Source organism: Dromiciops gliroides, chromosome 2 (assembly GCF_019393635.1).
Source record: "Dromiciops gliroides isolate mDroGli1 chromosome 2, mDroGli1.pri, whole genome shotgun sequence".
NCBI classification, from domain to species: domain Eukaryota; kingdom Metazoa; phylum Chordata; class Mammalia; order Microbiotheria; family Microbiotheriidae; genus Dromiciops; species Dromiciops gliroides.
The window spans coordinates 30442354-30466520 of NC_057862.1; the positions used below are offsets into that span (position 1 = coordinate 30442354).

The 24167-nt window shown below is 39.0% G+C and overlaps 1 protein-coding gene across 2 annotated transcripts in view; it reads right to left on the reverse strand.

Moving 5' to 3' along the window:
* CTNNA3 (catenin alpha 3) overlaps positions 1–24167 on the reverse strand; it is a 2043451-nt gene that overhangs the window by 1990942 nt on the left and 28342 nt on the right. The window contains exons 1-2 of one of the 2 annotated variants that reach the window (XM_043982622.1): positions 23012–23122; positions 9513–9616 (exon numbers count right to left, since the gene is read on the reverse strand). In XM_043982622.1, the coding sequence (XP_043838557.1) occupies positions 9513–9616; positions 23012–23108 (201 nt within the window). In that variant the 5' untranslated portion in view covers positions 23109–23122. Of the gene's footprint in view, positions 1–9512; positions 9617–23011; positions 23123–24167 lie in introns of those variants that run through there. The other variant, XM_043982624.1, reaches the window with a different exon arrangement.

Consider the following 24167-nt stretch of genomic DNA (forward strand, 5'->3'; position numbering starts at 1 on the left):
TACTTTTGGTCTGCGGTTATTATTTTACTCACATGTCAGCTCCATATCCCTTTCAAGTGAGGTCAAGTCAACAAGCACTTACTGAAAACCTACTCTGTGCCAAGCACTGGGGAGACAAAGAAGAGTAAAAGACATTCCTTGCTCTCCAGGAGCCCACAGTATATTAGGGGAGATGACATGTAAACAACTGTGTACAAACAGGATACATACAGGATAAATTGGAGATAATCAGCAGAGGCAAGGCACTGGCATTTAAAGGGGACCAGGAAAGGCTTCTAGCAAAAGATGGGATTTTAGCTGAGACCTGAAGGAAGCCAGGGAAGTTGGGAGGCCAAGGTAAGAAGGAAGAGCTCTAGGCCTGGGTGACGGCAAGGAAAAATGTCTGGAAAAAGGAAATGGAGCCTGTAATATGCATCACTGGATTGCAGAGTCCATGGAAGGGCATAGGGAATAAGAAGTCTTTTAAAGGCTATTTTTACTAAAAGAATACTAACAAGATTCTAAAGCGATGCCCTCATTTAGTGAGGAATCATTGCTAAATGACCAATCAAAAATTTTTATGCACCTACTATGTGCCGACATAGTAGTAGGCCCTACATAGAAATGCAAATACAAAAGTGAGGCTGACTGGCCCTACATCAAGAGTCTTATGTTCAGGGGCAGCTAGGTGGTGCAGTAGATAGAGCACCGGCCCTGGAGTCAGGAGGACCTGACTTCAAATCCGACCTCAGACACTTAACACTTACTAGTTGTGTGACCCTGGGCAAGTCACTTAACCCCAATTGCCTCACCAAAAAAAAAAAATAGAGTCTTATGTTCTACCAAGGGGGTAGGGCCAAAAATAACATGTTCATGGGTAAATAAATATATATTCAAAATAAAAGTATCATGATCTGGGGGAGGCATACCAAAAGTGGTCCCTGAGCTGGTACCAGGAATCTAGGTATTCTAAGAGACAGAGTTAAAAGGGGAGAGCATTCTAGGCATAAGGAAAAGCCAGTTCAATGGCAAAGTAGCTACAGAAAATATGTTGTATATGGTGGATGGCAAGCAAGACAATCCTCTATTAAATCTATCAAAGACATAAACAATTATCTCTAAATAATGTCAAAGAAAATGAGATGACCTTAAACTCGAGTGTCTTCTAGCTCTAACATCTTGTGAATCTATGAAAACGAATAGCAAATAACCTTCCATCTTCCCTAAGTCTAACAACAACTGGAGTATGTTGTATCATTCAAGTATCCATGCTATCTTAGAGCCAAGGAAGGGAATATCGGGCATAATCAGATATTGTGCTGGATCACAAGCTATGTTTAATATGGCACCAAGCTGGCATGGCATTACCAAGGTTGAAAGGTTGTAACTTGCCCAGGGCCACACAAAATTTGCCCTTACTAGTCTGATGCCCAATGTCCACAAAAACTCCCAAGATTTAGCTTAACCACTCCAAAAAATTCAAGCTACTTTTCCTATAGATGCCCCACCCCTACCATGCTCCATAGGCCATTTTTAAAAAATTATTTAGAACAACTGTTTTTAAAACTCCAGTCAGAGGTTAAGAAAGCCAAGCCAGGGCAAATACAATCGTGAAAAGATGATACTGTAGCAGAAGCCCACCCAGATCGCTTCAGACTGGTATATATATAATAATAATAGTAATAGGGGGCAGCTAAGTGGCACAGTGGATCAAGCACCACCCCTGGATTCAGGAGAACCTGAGTTCCAATCTGAACTCAAACACTTGACTCTTAACTAGCTATGTGACCCTGGGCAAGTCACTTAACCTTCATTGCCCCACCCAAAAAAACCCATAATAATAGTAATAATGAAAATTTATATAGTGCTTTAACATTTGCAAAGCACTTTATGTTATCTCATGTTATTATCCACATTTTATGGGTGAGGAAACTGAGGTTTAAGTGATTTGCCCAGGGCCACATAGCTAAAGTGTCTGAGAAGAGATTTGAACTCAGCTCTTTGAGACTCCATCCACCATGCCAAAGCTTCTTAAACTATGGATCAGAACCCCATAAGGGCTCATATAACTGAATGTAAGGGTTGCAAAAAAATTGGCAACAGTAAAAGGTTATGTATACCTATTTTATACACCCATATACCCAGGGTCGTATAAAAATTTTGGAGGCAAAAAGGAGTCATGAATGGAAAAAGTTTAAGAAGCCCTGCACTGTGCCACCTACCTGATATAGAACTGACTAATATTTTAAAAGTACCAGCTTGCCTCCATTTAAGTTAGAAGCAATGTGGTATGGCAGAACAGGAGCTGAAGTAGGAGTCAAAGATATGAGTCTAAATCCTGCTCCTGACACTTATTAGCTACATGACACTGGACAAGTCACCACCTCTCTCCAGTGCTGCTTCTATGAGAATAATAATACTGCTAAAATGAGGATAATAATACTTACAGTAACCTACCTCATATTGCCGCTGCTCTGGGTTAAATGAGATTAAGTGGAAATACTTTGTAAACCTTAAAGTGCTGTGTAAATATCAGTTATTACTATTAATGTACAAAAAGTATTTTCTTCTAAATAGCACACAGACTAGGTTTATTGCACCTGTGTAACCATAGCATTTTATGAGACAAGATTGCTAAAAGTAATAGAAGGAGGAGGAAGAGGAGGAGGAGGAGAGTATAGTATTAGTAGAAGGGGCAGTAATAGTAGTAGTAATGGTAGTAGTAGTGGCAGAGGCAGTGGTGGCACGGAGGCAGCAGTAACGGCAACAGCAGCAGTAGTAGTAGTAGCATTTTCATAGTGCTTTATTTATGGTTTTCAAAGATCTTTAAAAATATTATTTGCAGCCAGGTGGCTCAGCAGATAAAGCACAGGCCCTGGATTTAGAAAATTGAGGGAGGCAGAAGTTAAATGACCTGTCCAAGAACACACAGCTACTAAGTGTCTGAGGCTGGATTTGGTCTTCCTGACACTAGCTACAGAGCTCTATTCATTTTGCCGACTAGATGTATGACTGAAGGAGCTGCTTGCAGTAACCATCTCCAGACAACAAGTGACATTGTATCTCTATATACTATATTGGCTATGATAAATTCCTTCTGTAGTTCAACGGATCACCAACCCCACAACCCCAGGACAGTCTCAAAAGGTACCTGAAAAAAACTTCAATTATAGGCATAAACATAAGGAATTGGCTGACATCAAAGTCCACAAATGCTTTTCCTTTTCCCAATGGAGCACAAGCAATCTCTAGACAGTTCTACAAGATGGAAAGTCTTCAAGTCAAAATTCATTGATGTACTAAATATCTATCCCCTAAGGACCAAGTCACCTCAGTACACAGAGGCTCATCCCCAGTTTGGCTGCAGGCTGATGAATTTTTTGGTCATAGCCACTCTTGAAGACAGCCTGCTAAGTTATAGAAAGGTCATGATCTGCATAAGTGAGGGGGAGTAACCACATAGATAAAATTGTAAAATTCTCATTTGCTAAAGTAGGAAGAGATCATTCATGAATAATCACTTGGAAAAGCATGCAGTCTCATTATAACCAAAGAAATGTAAATTTAAACAACTACTTCACACTCATCAAATTAGAAGAAGTAAATTAAAACAACAATTCAATGCTGGTGGAGCTGTGGGGAAACAGGCACACTCATTTATTGCTGGTTGGACTGGAAATTTATAGAATCTTTTTGTAAAACAATCTGACAACACAAAATGCTATCATCACATTATGTCACCAAACAATTCCATTGTTAGGACCATATTATTTGAGTGTACCAAGATCTATGAAGAAAGAATGTCTATCTGCTCAAAGATTTTCTTTTATTCCAAACTTATTTATGATTGCAAAAAGAAAAAATAGAAACAGTCTTAAAGGCCAACAATAAGGGGAGTGGTTATTTTTAAATAAAGTGTGGAACAGTAATGGAATGAAGTGTAAAATTAGAATTCAATTAAGGTAGACCAGTATAAAAATATAAAGAAATATAGAAATGAGGCAAATCAAGATGAATAGAATAAGAAGAGAGCATGTACTAACTACAAAGAGGAGAGGTAAATAATTAATTAATGGAGAAATAATACACATGAAGGATGAGTGACTGCAGAGTTATTTACTATTTACATTTAAGTAACTGTTGAAAAGCAAGTATAATTGGTTATTTGTGTGTGTGTGTGTGTTTGTATGTGTGTTGCTATTGTTTGCTGAGGTGGGATGATGGAGTTGGGAGATTGCACTGATTCAACTAATGTTGGAAACGTCCACTTAGAGATTAAGTGGCTTTCCCATGATCACTTAACTGTGTGTGTCAGAGGGAGAACCTGAATCCAGAGCTTTCTGACTATAAGGCTGGCCATTACATCACATTGTCTCTGATTGGTTGCATTGCTATTTAATATTAAATCTTTTTTAAAATAATTTTTAAAAGACTATTAGATGATACCATAAGCAAATTGAAAGCATGGAATAGTTTAGCTATTAGATTTATGGACAGGAGAAGAATTTAGGACCAAAGAAGATAGAGAGAGCATTATAAAATATAAAATAGATAATGATGATTATATAAAATTAAAAAACTTTTGTACAAACAAAACCAATGCAACCAAAATTACCCAAAAAGCAGAAAACTGGGAAAGAATTTTTGCAATAACTATCTCTGATAAAGGCCCCATTTTTCAAATATATAGAGAACTGAGTCAAATTTGTAGAAATATAAGTCATTCGCCAATTGATGGTCAAATGATATGAACAGATAGTTTTCAGACAAAGAAATCAAAATTATCTATAGGCATTTGGGAAAATGCTCTAAATCACTATTGCTCAGAGAAACACAAATTTAAACAATTCTGAGGTACCACCTCACACTTACGAGAGTGACTAATATAACAAAAAAGGAAAATGTTGGGTGTTATAGGGGATGTGAGAAAACTGGGGCACTAATCCACTATTGGTAGAGTTGTGAACTACTCCAACCATTCTGGAGAGCAATTTGGAACTATGCCCAAAGTAGTATAAAACTGTATGCCCTTTCATGCAGCAATACCACTGCTAGGTTTATATGCCCAAAATATTCAAAAAAGAGAAAAATATCTATTTGTACAAAAAAATTATTTATAGCAGCTCTTTCTATGGTGGCTAAGAATTGGAAATCAAAGGGATGCCCATCAATTGGGGAATGGCTAAACAAGTTGTAGCATATGATTGTAATAGAATATTATTGTGCCATAAGAAATAATAAGCAGCATGGTTTCAGAAAGGCCTGGAAAGACTTATATAAAACTGATGTATAGTAAAGTGAACAGAACCAGGAGAACATTGTGCAGTGACAGCAATATTGTTCAATGAAGAACTGTGAATGACTTAACTATTCTCAACAATACAATGATCCGAGACAATCCCAAAAGACTAATGATAATACATACTAACGATCTCCAAAGAAAGAACTGATATTTATTGAACGCAGACTGAAACATGCTATTTTTTCTCTTTCTTTCTTTCTTTTCTTTTCTTTTATTTGAATCTTCTTATACAAAATTACCTATATGGTAATGTTTTACATAATTGCACATGTATAACCTATATTTGATTGTTTACCACCTCAAGGAGAGTAGAGGGAGGGATAGAATTTATAACTCAAAAAACTTTAAATAAAAAATGTTTATTTTTTTTTTAAAGACTATCAGACTAAGTTCATTTTGTCAAGTAAATGACCTGATTCATATACTAAATAATAAGCTTCCCTTCCAACTCTACAGCTCCAGAAAGATGTCTGCAGTTCCAGGAAGATCTACTATCTACCACTCAAAAGTTTGTGCTTGCGTCTCATCTCTCTCAAATTCTCATCCTCTCCCTCTCCCTCTCTCTCTCCTTCTTCTTAGGAGCCACAGTATTCCAGTATATTCCAGCAATAACTTTAAAACCTAGGTCCATTTTCTTAGCATTTGTTCCTTTTTAAATATGTGATAATGAAGTTTGAAATTATGCAATTCTCAAAGGTCTGAGTTTGACTTGGTTAAAGGAGCAATATGTTCAGAAGACCACCCACCCCACTACCTGAACTTTCCCTCTCTCTTCCACTATCCCTCCAAACCAACTTGCCCCTTATACCTTTACCCCTGCCTCACAAAGCAAATTAGAAGTAGCCCTTTAACAGTTAAGGCAAGCAGATTTAGAGTCAACCTTCAACATTAGGAATAATCCAAGTCCCTGTCCTTGGGCAAAGAGTGACACCATGAACCTTCTCTCTCTCTCTCTCTCTCTCTCTCTCTCTCTCTCTCTCTCTCTCTCTCTCTATATATATATATATATATATATATATATGTATGTATGTATGTATGTATGTGTATATACACATTTGTGTGCACATGCTTATGTGCATGTGTGTATATATGTATACATATACACACTTATAAACACATATATGTATATCTATACATATATGTATATATCTATGTATCATTCCCCCCTCCTTTTTTCTCTCCTTTCTCCCTCCTTTTTCTCTCGTCATAATCTTCCTTTCTCTCTCCTTCTGTCTCTCTGTCTCATCTCTATGAATCCAAAGAAGTTTTCACTAATGCAGGTATGATATGGCACCTGAGGCTCAGCAGTATCTCAATCAGAAGTCATGTCTTGTGGGGCAGCTAGGTGGCGCAGTGGATAAAGCACTGGCCCTGGATTCAGGAGGACCTGAGTTCAAATCCAGCCTCAGACACTTGACACTTACTAGCTGTGTGACCCTGGGCAAGTCACGTAACCCCCATTGCCCCGCAAAAAAAAAAAAAAAAAAAGAAGTCATGTCTCCCCCGTAGCCTCAAGAATCATGCCTGCAAAGTCCTTTGCAAACTTTCAAAGTGTATAGAAATGTCAGTGGTTATCCGCTTCATCCTCTTCATCAAATTTAGAGGGGCTGATATGCTGAAAGTAGTCACAAGGACAACATTACCAATTTTCAATGGAAAGTGTAAATACTGCATGCTCAATAACATAGTACTGAAGATATATTTAACAAGTATAATATATCCACATCTGCAAAAAATAAAAATGCATAGTTATTGACTCTCCATTATACAAAATGTTGGCATACAGTATGGTAATTTGAAGAGTTTTATGTTACTTAAGGATTCTTCACTTTTATGAAAGAGCTTATCACAAGGTGCTTTGAAACAATAGAGTTCCTGGTGGATATAATAATGATGTATTCTACACCATTAGCATGTTATAGTGAAAAGAAGCCTAGATTTGGCATCATAAATCCTGAATTTGAATTCTGTTCCCCCTCTTACTAACTATTCAATCATGAGCCATTTCTGAACTTCAGTTACCTTACCTATAATCAGGGTGTTGGCCATTAAGGTCACATCCAGCTCTAAATGTATGATGTAATTATCCCCTTTGAGTGAATTCACTGAAAGAAGTTAGAAAAACTTAATGTTCCAGTATTATGATTCAATTTTTAGAATTCTGCTTAAATATATGATCTGCAAAAGAAGTAGGGTAGTACTATAGCAAGAATAAGGAAAAGTCATAACTGGAAATTTCAGGTACTGGGGTAAGTTCAACTGACGTGATGAATGGCGGTTAGAGCAGCAAAGAGTAGGGGTATAAGTTAAGGCCACTCTTGTACTTGGATGAGATATGTTGGACACAGAGTTGCAGGCACTCAGGAGATCAAAGAACTAGGAAGTCATGATGTTTGAAGGTGGTTGGAGTGGATAAGACTGTAAACCAGGTACCAAACTTATTCGGGGGGACAAGGAGCCATCTAGAGGGCTATAGATGATAGCAAAAAGAATCGAGATGAGATGAAATTCACTATAAAGGTAGTTACTGAGCAATGGCGACAGAAGGTGGTTCTGAGAGGGGCAGTGGGGAGCAATGAGTATAATTTCTCCTTCCAGCCTTGTGTGCCATGAGATGTGAGAAAAGGAGAGGTCAGCCTTGGAGATAGTGACAAGAAGGGCAGTGTCTTTGAGAGAAAGCTAGAATTCAGAGAGCACCAGGCAATGGAAGAAACGTGAGTGGAAGGGATCTAGCACCAAAGATTTTTGAGCTGGAAGAAAATGTCTGTAGGGGTAGTTGGTGCAACCCCCCTCATTTTACACATTAGGAAACAGAGGTCCAGAGACTGGAAATTATCTCAAAGGAGCTGGTCCAGGATTTAAACTCAGGTTCTCTCCCCAATCTTTTTTAGCATCACAATAGGAGAGCTGTCCCCGAGGTGAGCAGAAATGAGAGTCAAAGAGCATTGGCATTGGAGAAGGAGCTACTATTGAGTTTGTGATCCTAGCAGCTCTAGTGGGAAGGCAGGGATGGTAAAAGGTCTCAAGTTGATGTCCTATGAAGATCTATTAAAACAACTGGAGACTTTTAGCCTAGAGAAAACAGGGGAAACATGATAGTTTTCTTCTAGTATACAAAGGATGGTCATGTGGAATAGACTTTATACTTGGCCCCAGATGGAAGAACCAGGAGAAATGACAGAGTGGAGCAGGAGAGGTAAGGTGGAGAAGGGGAATTGAAAAGAGGCAAATTTAACCTTTTTAAGTCTTCCTAACGTCAGAACTGTCCAAAAGTGGGATGGACTTGTTCAATAGGGGGTGAACTGCCTCAAGATGGGGTGAGTTCAGGGCAGCTAGGTGGCGCAGTGGATAGAGCACTGACCCTGGATTCAGGAGGACCTGAGTTCAAATCCAGTCTCAGACCCTTGACACTTACTAGCTGTGTGACCCTGGGCAAGTCACTTAACCCCAATTGCCTCACACAAAAAAAGATGGAGTGAGTTCCCCGTCTTGTCTCCAGAAGAAGTGAGTTCCCCTCCTTGGAATTCTTCAATCAGAGCTTAGATGACTGCCTATTAGGCATATCATAATGAGTATTCCATTCTGGTATGGGTTGGACTAGATGACTGTTGAGTTCCCTTCTCATTGGAAAATTCTGTGATTCTGTGACTCCCTGGAGAACTCTGCTGACAGAAGGAAGGCACCCTGAGGGTAGGGAGAGGGAATAAAGTCTTTGCTGTGCACAAGTGGGACAGCAATAATCCTTTCCCCAGAGCAGCTCTGTGGTGCCAAGGGAGAAATTCCACCAACCCACATTACTACGGAGGATAGAACTCCAGTATTTCTGTTATGATTCCAGTTCTGATCAGGAAAAATAGATGGACAGCCCATGCGCTGCACTGATAGGTTCCCATAAAATGGCATGTATGGAACCTCTGTAGAATATTGCTGGAAGGACATGGATAAGAGTTGTATAAAAAAGAAGGCATATTTGAGTGGCTTTCTGAACCCTAGCAGGATTTACCCATATAGATGAGGTTGTGGACCCATTAAGTACTGACACAAACACTTTCAAATAAAATTGAATTCCTCAGAACATAATATAGCATCAAAGGTAAAGGATCGTTTCAGATGGTGTATTCACATACATAAAGAAGTACATATATTTTATCATTCTGTTGCTCTTTTTTGTCCACTTCTCTTTCCATTCCCTAGGCGTGAGCCTGCCTTGTGATTTCCGTGCTCTTCCTACCTGGATTATGAGAGGTTCTAACAGCTTCTCCACTGTATGTGTCTGGATCTGAAGGTCCTGGGGATTCATTTTCAGTTGGATTGGTGTCTCAGCTGACATGCTGCCTGTGGATAAGGACAAAAATAGACACGCACAATTATAAATGAGTCAAAATAATTTCTTGGCAACAGGGCCAAGCTTAAGCAGAATCATCAAGGTGATCAAGTTTCTCATTAGCACTCCTTTCCCATTAGTCCCACCCTCTCCACTCCATTCAACCCAACTCAACAAATGTCTTTTATGTACCTGCTAATAAAAAGAAGAGGCAGAGAATTTCCATGATTTTAGCCCTCCCCTGAGTTATTTTAGGCAACAGCAGGAGTGTGTTGGTAAATGGTAAAAACAACCAGTTCTCTAGGAGGGGAAATTTACATGTGACATACTTCTAAATTTAATCTATATTAACATTTTCTCCATCACTTTCCAAAGTCTAAACAATCGATAAAACAATAAATCAAGCCCTGATTTGTAACACTTGCCTATTTCAAAGGCATAAGTGCTCACACTGAAAATTTAATAATCAGCTCTCAGTTCCAGTTAGGTTTGGCTCCAGCATATCCCTGCACAAGGGGAGACATTTATTTTCTCAAGAATGTAAACTTTTGCACCTTCAGTTGCATTAAGTGGGCACTCCTTCTAAAGGTACAGATCACAGCCTCTCCATGCCTTTTCATCCTGTGTGACTCTTGTCCAAGTCCTCCTGGAAATCTACCACAGGAAGGCCACTTTCCATGCTGGGAACCTTCTTCTAGATCTCTTCACAGTGCAATAAAACTAACAGAATGTGGGACCTCTCCATTGGTTATCTCTTACTCCAGCTACAAGATGGTGGGCCCTCCTCCTTTTGTGATGATCTACCACTTTGGTACCTTTCACATCATTTTTTGTAAGCAGCCCCTTGTAACTCATATACTGCAGCCTTTTAAAACAGTCAGTCTACAAGCATTTGAGTACTGACTGTGTGCTAGGCCTTGGGAATACAAAGTCAAAAGCATGGAGTACACCCTCAAGGAGCTCACATTCTAATGAGAGAGACAGCATGTAAAAAAACTGAATATATATATAAATATTATATATATATATAAAAGATATATAGTATAAAAGGAAACTAGTCTCATAGAGAAGGCACTGGAGGGTTGGGGGGTGGGGGGGGGTGGAGGCCAGGGAAGGCCTCTTGCAGAAAATATCTCTCCTTTACCCTTAGAGTTAATGACTTCAGAGATTATGGTAGAGAACTGGTGATACTCTTAAAAAATTATCATGCATGGTATTCATTTTGCAAATGGTATCAAAAAACAGATTCTAGTCAAATCTAATAATTGATAATACATAATGTAAAAATATGTGCATGTTTTTGTATTTACATCCTTATGAATTCCCAGCATCCTCTCCCAAGCCTACTCTACCCTGGTCATGTGACATCTGGAGGAGGTGGTCATTTTCAGGTGCTATATTTTAAAAGGCTATTGATGGGCTGGAGAATGTTCAAATGAGAACAACCAAGTTAGTGAAGAAATTTGGGTTCATGTCTCATGAAGATCCATTGAAGGAATTGGGGGGGTTTCTCTTGGAGAAGAGAAGACTTAGCAAGGGAATTGATAGCTCTCTTCTAGGATTTAAAAAGAACTATCAGGTCACAGGAAAGCAGGATTAGACTTGTCCTGTTTAGTGGCAAAGCAGAAAGTGTCCTTTAAAGTAAATCTTGAAGGAAGCTAGGGATTCCAAGAGGCAAAGGAGGTAAGGAGAAGGGAGCATACCAGGCATGAGGGATAGCCAGTACAAAGGCCTAGAGATGAGAGATGGACTAGTATTGTGAACAAGGAGTAGTAAGTAGGCCATCTTAAGACATCCCTGTTATGAGTCAGCCACCATGCTAGGTGCCATAATGCTCTGAAAAGGAGGTCAATTGGTCATGTGGAGAAAGCAGGCATGGGGAGATGGACAGTCCAAGTATTGCATTTCAGAATGCTTAAGATCCATAGTGAAACCTTTAGAGCATTAGTTAGACCCTCTGAAACACATTTGGAGAACAAGGATCACAAAAGGATCATGCAAAATAAGAAGGCACAGATGAGAATCCAAATCCCTGTCATGGCTAGCTTCCCATAGTATAACAAAATCTAATACTGTTCCACATTGAAGCATTAAGGCCTCTTCTCTCTTGCATAATTCATCCTCCTTTTCCTTAGCTTTCTTTTAGACACTGGAAGAGTGTTCTCCTTTTTTAGCCACACAATGAAAAAGCAGGAGACATGCTTTCTTGGGTACAGCCCCAAGAGTCTATAGTTTTGGCTTTAGGGGAAATGAGAGAGATCAAATTTGATCTGTCATCTTGTTTTGCTTAATGATTTTTTTGTTACAAGGGAGAGTTCAAAGAATTATAGACTTTGATCACACATACACGTAGAATATATATATATATATATATACATATATATATATACACACACAGATGTGAATGTGTATATATACACCTATATGTGTACATATACATATCTATATACCCATACATAGATGTTTACTGTCTACCTTCCCGGTGGTAGATTCTGACAATTAAACTGAGCCAAGGTTGCTAGTGTTCATTTATCCTGTGATCACAGGAACAGTAAGTGGAAGATATTGTGAAGTTCTATAATAAGAAGCCTATAAAGGAAGTAGGGTAACTCTCTGTCTGAAGAACTCCCAATAGATCCATGTAGATGCTTACATCTTAGAGGAACATAGATTTTCAATAAAATATTTTAAAATAGGTCTGCAAGAGCCCATTGATCTCCAGGAATGTGGAACTAAGAAGAATGGACAATTAAAAGAAAAGAAAAATCACTCGGCATTCTTACAGAGACTTTGCCTTCTGGAAATGAAGGCTCTCCTGTCAAGAATCAGAGGGTGACTAAAGTCACCGTGGCTTTTCCTGGTCCATTAATTCACATCCATTGAAACGAGCTGTTTGGAAGTGAAATGTCCCATGGCAAAGACTTGCAAAGAACAGAAAGTACAGATGACCTTGAAGGACCTGTGTTCCACACGATAATTAGAGTTTGAATAAACCATGTTTCTTTCTCAAGTCAAATCCAGGTGAAAACCGTTAGAACCACTTGGAAATTGGTTCAGACCAGTTAGAACTAGTTTGGACTGATCACAACTCTATTGAATCAATTGGAATGGTTAATAACTGGTTTATATCAGTGGAAAATAGTCTGAAGCAATAAAAAACCAAAGCTATCAGAGCCAGAATGACCGTTCAGAAGTAGTTCAGACCCTAGAACCAGTTGGGAGTTGATTTTGTTTGTTCTGTTCAACAAGACTGGTTGCAAACAAAATAAAATCCAGATATCAATAGACTGCCAATGGCAGACCTTTATAAGCTGAATCGTGTTAAGTTCAACATCTGAGAAACACAAATACACAGTATAATGAGAAAGAAGGCAGTGCTTGGAAAGAACAGAGGACCTGGGTTCAAATCCAAACTCTGTTACTTAGTACTCACGTGACCATGGACTCATCACCTAACCTCTCTAGGACTCAGTTTTGTCATCTAGAAAACTAGGAAAGCTTGGGTAGATGATCTTTAAGAATCCTTCTAGTTCTAAATCCATAATTTGTAACTGGAATATAGTAGAAAAAGTACCTTTGGTTTTGTCCACATGCTTGTGCCCTTTCTTTCCATCCTTTGTATATGTGGAGTTTGGGGCTTGTTTTTTGGGGGGGTTGTTTTTTTGATGGGGCAATGAGGTTTAAGTGACTTGCCCAAGGTCACACAGCTAGTAAGTGTCAAGTGTCTGATGCTGGATTTGAACTCAGGTCCTCCTGAATCCAGGGCCAGCGCTTTATCCACTGTGCCACCTATCTGCCCCTGTATATGTGTGTGTGTGTTTTTTTAACTTGAAATCAGCCAAAGACCTCCCTGTTTGGCTACATTGTTTTTTAGATGCCCCACCATATTATTTCTCATTGTGATTACTGACCATAGAGAATTTCATTTTTTTAAGTCATCCATCAAGCCATCTTTCCATCCGCCCATTGGATCATATCCTCATAGTTAGCATTCCTCTATCTTTTTTTTTATTTGCTTTCAGCTAGTATGGAATATACTAGAAGGTAACAGAATATAGTATGTGGAGGGAATACTAAATTTGAAGTGTAAAGACCTGGGTTCAACTCTTGACTCTGGTAACTTTGTGTTTTTCGGCAAGCCACTTCACCAGTTTTCTCATCCATAAAATGAGAGGATCGCACCAGATAATATCTCGAGTCCCTTTCAGATCTATATCTCTGAGATACAAGGTGAGATAGGATTATGCCCAGAATTCCCCTTTCATGCCTATTTTAAACTCCATGATAACATCTCTTAGGGTTCATAAATTTCAGCACCATGAATTGACTTATTTTTCAAAATTAAATCAAGAATGAGGTTCTTAATTTTTGCCTTCATTACACCTTGTAAAATGTGAAATTGTTGCCAAAGGAAATCAAGAAATTGTCCAATACTGTAGTTAAACACAATGAGACTTCTATCAAATAATTGAACAACTAGTGGTGTCTCTTGCTGTATTAACATGGTTGCCTCCCAGTCAAAAGATGGTGCCAGTGTGTGAGCTGTCTTTAGTTGTGGTTCATCTGAAAGAGGAAGTCCAGGGTGAAACTAGCCCCATGCAACCTGCTCTAAAAGTCTACAGAATATTCAGCTTAACAAATTTACAAACTGTAAATTCTGTGCTCAACCTGAAACTATTCCTTTGATCTTTCTAGTGTATATATTCTGCTGACATCTCCTTGGCCTCCCAGTTTTTCCTGCCCTCTTTGACGCTACTGATTCCTTATTGCCTCTTCCATTCATCTGGTCTGTGGACTTGCCTCTCATCTCTGACCTTTTTCTTGGCCTCTCTATTTGCTCACACAATAACCATCCACATTTTCTATTCATACAACCAAACTTTTACCTATGACCTTTTTTTTGGTGAGGAAATTGGGGTTGAGTGACTTGCCCAGAGTCACACAGCTAGCAAGTGTTAAGTGTCTGAGGTCGGATTTAAATTCAGATTATACTAAATTCACTGAAGACCTTCTTATTCTATCTATTATAGCAACCTGTACAAGTTCGGTCAATGCTATCCATAGAAGGCTACTGACCATGCCATGACATCAGGGAACTACACAGAAGTCTTCTGCTGTTATGATGTCATAACTCTGTATCACTTTGTAATCTGTATTAGGAAAGTATTATCCATATTCTTCTTCTGGCTGGCTGGTCTATATAATACTCCTAAAAGAATGTCATTTGGACTTCTGCTTTTTTCAATACCCAAATAGTCTCTACAACCCTCCATGCTCATGAGGGATCTAGATACAGATTTAGACTTTCTTAACATCCAGTGCTGTAGTACTCCCACTTCTTGTGAAAAAGATATGTCATTCTAAGATCATATTTTAAATATGAGTCTTTTCACACCAAATCTCAGTCAAAGAAATCTCATTTCCTTCTTAAGGGCGAAGTCTATGTAAGGAGTGCATGGTATATGAGTATATTTCCAGCCATAGCACATTTGTCCTTCTTTGTATCTCTACCACTTAACGCAATGCTTGGGACATAGTGAAGACTTAATAAAAATGCTTACTGGATGAATGAATGAATCAAGTAAAGGAGAACATGGGCATGTATTTTGTGAATTATTATTTTACAATGCTTCCATCTCTCGGCATAGTTTTGCTTCTGCAGCTTAGGACCTTAAAACCAGACTTCAGATCATAAGATGCTACCTTTACAGGTAGAAAAGATCTTTGAGGTTTTCTAGTCCAATGTCTCATTTTTCAATTTATGTACTTCGTATACATAATTTTATTTGATCCTAAAAACAACCTCATAAGGTAGGTATTCTTATTAAGTTCATTTTGCAGATGAAGAAACTGAGGCTCATAGAGGTTGTGACTTGCCAAGGCTACACAGGCAGAGTTGGGATTTAGTCCAAGGTTATCTGACAAAATTCAGCACTCTTTTTCCCCCCAGTATTTCACCACAATTAGCACATTGTTTTCAAAACCTAAGTTGTTCTTCCTTAACACAAACACCCTTTAATAGACACCATCTTTAAAAATCATGCTAGAAAAGAATGGTATCAACCCTCCTAATCCATAGAAATCTTATGAAAAATCTTGAAATCTTTCAGAATAGCCCCAGAATTCTAAGTAAACAATAAACACCAGGAATCACAGACACAAATGGTAGAAGTATCCTGGATCAATTTATTGTATTTCTGAATCCTCAAAAACTAGTATGTTTACCTGACTAATGTGGAAATGTTTTTCATAACTACACATATATAACATATATTGAATTGCTTGAGTTCTTAAGCGGGGGAGGGAAGGAAAAAGAAAGAGAATTTGAAACGCAAAATTTTAAAAATCAATGTTAAAATTTGTTTTTACATGTAATTTGGGAAAAAATAAAATTCTAAAATAAAAAAAGAACAGTAAAATTTAAAAAAAAAAAACCTTAATGTGTTTGCCACTCAAGAACATTGAACTCCAACTGAAGGACATTTTGTTAGATTTTAGAATCTCAGTTTTAGAATGAAAGTGGAAGATTTTAAATATGTTGGAACATTTTCAAACACAAAAGCTTCCCAGAAATACATATGTATATATACATATATTTGAACTATGTCTTTGTAAAAGATTTGTATAGATAGATATTGTTTAAAGGAGACAAAATTAAATCCTCCCCCAAAAATATGCACATGAATATAGCCACATGTATGATGAACTCTATGGGTCTTGAAACAAGGCCAAACCAAATTTAATTAAGAAAAAATATGTTCTATAAAAGTGCTTTAGCCATGAATTATGTAAGCAAAAGGCCTATGCACCCCCACCTCCGACTGATGATACTAGACATATTATACAATATTAAACCTTTTGCCATCATCTAAACAACAATAACAAAAGCAATAAAAAGCTCCATGGGTTCAGCTTAAGCCAATACCAGCTAAAACATGAGAGCCCAATTACATTTAAATTACAATTTAAATCAAGTCTACCTTCCCATGGAGGGTCAGCATGGGCTAGTAGACAGAGAACCCTAGACTTGGAGTCAGAAAGAATAGAACAGAATGCTCCATGCCCCTCACCCCATAGAAACTTATGGCCCTTTCTGAGCCTCAGTTTCCCAATTTGTAAAATGCGTATGATAATGGTACCTACTTTGTTTGTAGGATCAAGTAAGATTATATACACATAGTGTTCCAGAAACTTTAAAGTGCCATACAAATATCAGCAATTATTATGAATGGTCAGTTTTACTTAGCTTCAAAAGAGGAGAGAAAGTTTTGAAACTGTTTCGGTTTTTTTTTTTCTTTTTTCAATTAAAAGAAAAATAACTTTAATTTTTCATGCAAAAAGTTTTGCATAGGGCAGCTAGGTGGCACAGTGAATAAAGCACCAGCCCTGGATTCAGGAGGACCTGAGTTCAAATTCGACCTCAGACACTTGACACTTACTAGCTGTGCGACCCTGGGCAAGTCACTTAACTCTCATTGCCCCAAAAGAAAGAAAGAGAGAGAGGGAGGGAGGGAGGGAGGAAGGAAGGAAGGAAGGAAGGAAGGAAGGAAGGAAGGAAGGAAGGAAGGAAGGAAGGAAGGAAGGAAGGAAGGAAGGAAGGAAGGAAGGAAGGAAGGGAGGGAGGGAGGAAGGGAGGGAGGAAGAAAAAGTTTTGCATTAAGATCCAATCACCCTCCAGGTAAGAATGGAACTTAAATGTTTAACAGAGTTAAGGCTTCATGGTGTGAGATGGAGGTAGGCAGGATTAGGTTCTTTTTTTATCTTGGTTTGGTTTTTTGTTTTGGTTTGGTTTTTAGGAAATGCCAAGTCTTTCTTTGAATCTCTCCAGACTGGGACAGACATTTAACATTTCAATTGTGTCAAAGCAAAGCAGAAGAGAGGACAGAAGCATGGGGGAATCTCTTCCACACGGCCCTGCCTTTCCTCTCCCCAGTGCTCCATACCCATCTGAAAATGATACCATCTCTGAAGTCCTTTAAAATTCCATTTAAAATTCCTTCTCCCTGATCATGTGACCACCATCCTAGCTCAGGCCCTCATCACTTGGAAATAGTCTCCTAACTGGTTTCCTTAAAGCCAGTTTCTCCCCTGTTGAATCCATCCTCAAGATAGCTGCCAAATTGATATTCCTAAAACATAAAAGTCTACCTCTGTCATTCCTTGATTCAAAAATCCTCAGTGGTTGGGGCAGCTAGGTGGCACAGTGGATAGAGCACCGACCCTGGAGTCAGGAGGACCTGAGTTCAAATCCGGCCTCAGACACTTAACATTTACTAGCTGTGTGACCCTGGGCAAGTCACTTAACCCCAATTGCCTCACTAAAAAACAAACAACAAACAAAAAAATCCTCAGTGGTTCTCCAGGACCTCTCGGAATTCTACTACCTGATATATAATCTGGTTCCTATATCTCTTTTCTGACTTATTTCCCATGATGCTCCTTCATATATTCTACGTTTCTGCCAGATTAGACAAATTTTTGCTCCCGGCCTCACCATTCCATCTCCCCTCACTGTGCCCTTTGCAATGACTATCCCCTATGCTTGGAACACATTCTTTTGTCATGCCTCCCTCTTAGAATATGGCATTTTTCTAAGGCTCAATTCATTTGCTACCCCTTCCTGGAAGTCTTTCTCCATTTTCCCAGTTGCTTAGACTCTTTCTGTTCTCTAATTACGTAGTCTTTACTTATCTGTGTATATGTATATCTCTGCCCCCAACAATAATATTTATAGCTTGCAATTGTGTAGTCCTTTGATCTTTAGTAATAATAATTAGTAACAACAACAAATATTTACACAGTGTTTTGAGGTCCCCAAGGTGCTTTATAAGTATTACCTCATTTGATCCTCATAACAACCCTGGAAGGGAGGTGCTGTTATCCCCATTTTACAAGTGAGGAAACTGAGGCACAGAAAAGTACAGTGACTTGCCCAGGGTCACACAGCAACTAAAATCTGAGACTAAATTTGAATTGAGGTCTCCCTGACCCCGGGTCCAACACTCCACTTCGCCACCTACCTGTCTCTTTAATAAGTGCATTTCACACAATTCTGTGAGGTAGGTAGTAGCATGATGTCCATTTACTGATCAGGAACTTGAAGTACATGCCAGAGCAAAGTATTGAACTCTGCGTGCAGAACCTGTTCTAGTACACTAAGCAATGGGTGCGATGTAAATCTCCTTAAAGGCAAGGACTGCTTTGGATTTTGATCACTATCTCCAACACTTGGTACCTTCCATAGAGTAGGACTTAGTAAATGCTTCTTGTGATTGATTCTGAATATGTATCATCATCATCGTCGTCACCACCACCACAATTTTAAAATATAGTTTAGGTAGAGTACTTAAAGTTAAAAAAACAACCCTGTGAGCCATGAACTTGGGATCTAGAAGACCTGAGTTCAAATCCTGCCTCCGAATAGTTCTATAACCCTTAGCAAGCCTCATGACTTCCCTAAGCCTTAGTTTCTCCATCTGTATAGTGGTATAATTACAAGAAAAAATTGTAGGGCAGCTAGGTGGCACAGTGGATAGAGCACTGGTCCTGGATTCAGGAGGACCTGAGTTCAAATCTGGCCTCAGACACTTAACACTTGCTAGCTGTGTGACCCTGGGCAAGTCACTTAACCCCAATTGCCTCACACCAAAAAAAAAAAAAGAATTGTTCCTTTCTCACAAGTTTGAATGAAATAATGTATTTTACAATCTTTGAAATACTATATAAATGGCATCTATTATTATTACTACTACTATTGGGTTATTATCCTGATTTGATGGATAAAGAAACTGAGCTTATAGACTCTTATAAACGCTCAAGAATTAACTGGGCCAAACTGACAGCACAGGGCAAAGAGACAGTCTCTCCAAGTCACTTAACCCTCATTGCCCCACAAAAAAAAAAAAACAACAACAACAACAACAAAAAAAAAAGTCTCTCCCATACAAGAAAGCCCATTTTATCTGATCTCAGCAAACTCAAAGAATCTTCCATTGTGCCCTCTAGACAGAGAACAATGGCATCCCGATACATTGTATCTGAGGCAACAACTGTCTCAATAAGAGCATCCTGACAGTGGCTTCCATAGCGGGACAGCCCTAATAGGCCAGTGGAATTACTCCATAGCATGGTCAGGCAGATCAAACGCCTGGGCTTTCTGGAAGTCTGACACTGTTTAAGGGAGTGAACAGCCCAGAGGAGGGAATTACCCATCAACCTCAATTCCAAGCCAGAGATTTACTTTCCCAGATTTGACTCTGGTCAATTGACAGAGACATTAGAAACTAATAAAAGCCCTGCTTATCTGAGCAAAGAAAAGTGAAGTGTCCTTAAAAAGATTCCCTCTTTTCCCTCAAAGTGACCAAATAAATTGCCATCATGAGGAAACTATTTGGAAACTGTTCTCTCAGACCCTAGCTTCGCTCTTTCCCCCAATCCATGGACTGGCATGAATAAGATTGTCCCCAGAGTGCATGCTCACACACACACACACACACACACACACACACACACACATACACACACACACACCCTTTCACATATCAGCTACTAGAGAGCCAGGCCAGAACATTCATGTCTACTTTGGAGAGAGATTTTTCCACCCTGGTTCTATAATCAACTAAATACTGATTAAATATTTTCCAGCTGTTGAAGAATTCAGTCTCAGAATCACAGAATCTGAGGTTAGAAGAGATATCAGAAGCCAACTAGTCCAACAGAAGCGTGCAAAAGAATCCCCTCTCCAACCCCCTCAACATAGTAGTCATCTAGCCTTTTCTTGGACACCTCCCGTGACAGGGAGCTCACTATCTACTCAGAGAGTCCATTCTACAAATGAGGCAGCTTTCCTTGTTAGGAAGTTTTCCCTGCCCTCAAACCTGAACGTGGCCCTTTTGCTACTTCTGCCCACTGATCCTAGTTCTTCCCTCAGGGAACAACTACAAAAAAATCTAATCCTTCTTCCAGGAGACAGCCCTTCAAAAACTTGAATACAGTCATCATATCACCCCTGAGTGTTCCCTTCCCCAGACTAAATACCCCAGCTCTTTCCACCAGTCCTTACATGGTATGAGCTCAATATGGTATAGCAAAGGGGAGCCCTAGATCTGAAGACAGAAGAACTGGGTTTGAACCCAATTTAGACCCACTATTTATTAAATCTCCAAGGGACTTTGAAGAAATGCCTTCCACGCCCCTTCCACCTGTGTTTCCTCTTGTGTAAAATGAGTGGCTTTGACTAGATGATCACTAAGGTCCTGTTAAACTCTAGAATCTATGATTCATAGTTACAAAAATCACAAAGTACCAACCTTGAACTTCTTTCTCTATAGGACCTTCATCACTACTTAGGTCGGTTAAGAATAGATCGTAACACAAGGTAGCTGAGTTCTATCGTATAACTATCACTTTGAGAGCCCAATGTCGTGGAAGGAGCATTAGATTGAAAGTCAGAAGCATTGATATTGAAAACCAGCAGTGCCACTTATCTGTAAGACTTTGTGCAAAGTGTTTAACTTCTCTAGACTCCAATTTCCTTCTTTGCAAAATGATTGTTGGATTAGATTGATTTCTAAGACCCCCTCTGACTCTTGAGTTTATGATCCTATGAAAATAGCCAATGGATGGAAGAGTTCAAGATCCCCCACTTTATAACTAATGCAGGGATTAGCCATGCTTACTGAACACATCCAAATGACTTGAATGTGTCAGAATTTCTTTCATGCATTTTTAAAAGGGATCTATGATCCTAGCTACTTGAGGAAGACCCTCCACCCATGACATCCTCCTCCAGGTCTTATGACATCCTCTATGAATTAGGACTAAGAGAACTCCCAATGAGTTGTCTAAAGCAAAGCTTCTTAAACTGTGGATCTCAACCTCATATAAGGTCTCATAACTGAATGTGGGGGTCATGAAAAATTCGATAACAGTAAAAGGTTATGTGTACCTATTTTATATACCTATATACCCAGGGTCATGTAAAAATTCCTCAGGTGAAAAGCGGTCACAAGTAAAAAAAGTTTAAGAAGCCCTGGCCTAGAGCACTGAAAAGCTAGGTGATTTGCCCAGGGTTTCATAGCTAACATGCCCAAAACAGGATTCAAAGCCAGAGTCTATCCACTATTCCACAGGTGTCACAAGTATTTAGTGATATTTATACGACACTGTACTGGTTTCCAAAAACTGCAGCCCCTTTAAGAATTCCTCTTATTTAAAGAAGCAACTTAAAGATAACCAAAACAGGGGGAAACTTACAACTCTTGGTTGCCTGGGAACTTTCTTCGGCCTACAATTAAAAATGCAAGTACCAGGGGCAACTAGATGGAGCAGTGGATGAAGCGCTGGCCCTAGATTCGGGAGTACCTGAGTTCAAATCCGGCCTCAGACACTTGACACTTGCTAGCTGTGTGACCCTGGGCAAGTCACTTAACCCCAATTGCCTCACCAAAAAACAAAACAAAACAAAAATGCAAGTACCAAATTCACTAGCTTCTTTCACTTTTCCCTTTTGCTTTCTTGCCAAACAGTATTGCCTAATTTAAAAAATATAAAGAGAAAAAAAATTTAGGCACAAAAAATCTTTTTTAAAACCTATGTTTAACTTTAAATCCAGAAGTCTTTAATAGAATCTTGAAGCATAAATTGTGTTACTGAGAAATATAATAATAGTTAACACACATAGCTTTCAGATTTGCCAAGTGTCTTACATATATTATCGAGATTGAGTACACTTCCTCCTAGAACCACACCTACTCAAATTATGATAGTTCAGATTCAGTGGAAATGTTTCAAATATGTTACTGTTCAGCTACTATAGTTTGGATGAATGAGATAATGTATGCAAAGTGTTTTGCAAACTTTGAAGCATATTAATGTAATCTATCTGTACTGTTATAATTATTATTATTATTAATTATCATTGTATGCATAGGATAGGTTTTTCCTTCAGCACTTCAAAGAGATCTCTCCTAAAGATTCTCCACATTTGAGCTGCACTGATGCTACCATTCTAAATGTGCCCACCTCGGCAGAAATCTGACAATAAAATTACATGGGAGGACTCATAGTATCCCATGATGACAAGACTGGCATTTTGTGTCTCTCTGAGCTGCCCTCCAGATCTGCCTAGAAGAGGGGATCATTCTAAAACCCCAGACACCAGTGCAGATTCTGCATGCTAACCTGACAGATGCCACTTCCCTTTATTTCTCCTCAGAAATATATATATATATATTTATATTTATATATATAAATATATCAAAAGGTGCCACTGGGAGACAATCTACAATGATGAGAGTTCACTTGGCAGGAGAAAAAAAAAATGTTTTCAAAGTTAGACTTCAAAAAGAAGTGGAGACCAGCCCAGCCATCACTCACCAACAGGACCCCAGGACACAAACACTTACTTGGCCACAGACAGCTCCTAAGCCGGCTGCCTAAGCATTCGCTTATGTTTGGAACTTCGGCCCCACCGTTGGGCTCAGAATTTGGCTTGTGATGCATGTGTAGGCAAACAGTCCGACAAGCACCCTAGTGTATTTCAGGATGACTGACAGGACACAGTGGCTGCTGCTTTGGGGGGGGGTTGGGCACTCTTAAAGCAATATGCCGAGGGAAAACATGCCAAGCCAGCAAACTGTGCTGGAGAGGGCTTTCCCTGAGTTTATGACAAACAAGTGACCCAAGGCCTGAGATGAACTTTGGATGGGGGTTTTCTTGTTCACAGCAAGCCAAAAAACTGCAAGTTCTGAAACAATTCAATAGGGAGGTACCACTTGATACATAGGAGGAATGAAAGGTAAAAGTGGTATGCTAACTGTAGCAATCCAGATTCCATCAGTAAGTTAAGTACACAGCAAATGACTTTTAGTAACAACCAGTCAGGGTACCCAAGGAAGGGAGAGGATTTATTGGTCACTGAAGACCTCTGGAATCAATGTTTCCATATGCAGGGACTCTATGATCTAGTCAAGGTGTTTACTACCTCTGGTGGTGCCAGTCACAATCCATCCATACTTGGCTATCATCCCTGACTCTTGGGCATGTCCTCTTAGAAATCCTCCATGGGGAATCTACTCAAAATTGGCAGAGTCCTCCTCCAGGTCTCATGACATTGCATGGATAACAAAAAAGCAAAATAGTCTTTTGTTCTTGGTATACAACCTTCCCACCTATATTACAGGTCCTATTTCTCTCTGATGACATCCTTCACCCTGATTTCTTTGTACTGGTAATATGTTGAAACTTACTCATGCCCTCCATTGGATTATGCGCAACTTCAATTCTGTGGAGACTATGGTATTCAAGACTCAAAGGCATATAGGTTGTGGTAATGATGGAAGAACACTAATGCTGAGGGGTTTTTAGTTTATTTTTTTTATTTTTCAAGAAATGTGTATTTTTTGTTGATCTGCCCTTCCCACCACCCCCTGCCCCAATTAAGCAAACATTTTTAAATCCCTTAATATATATTTACACAGTCCAATAAACCAAAATCACACAATAGCCACCTCTGAAGACAGAGAGGTAAGTGACATGAATGATTTTCATTATTTTAGATGT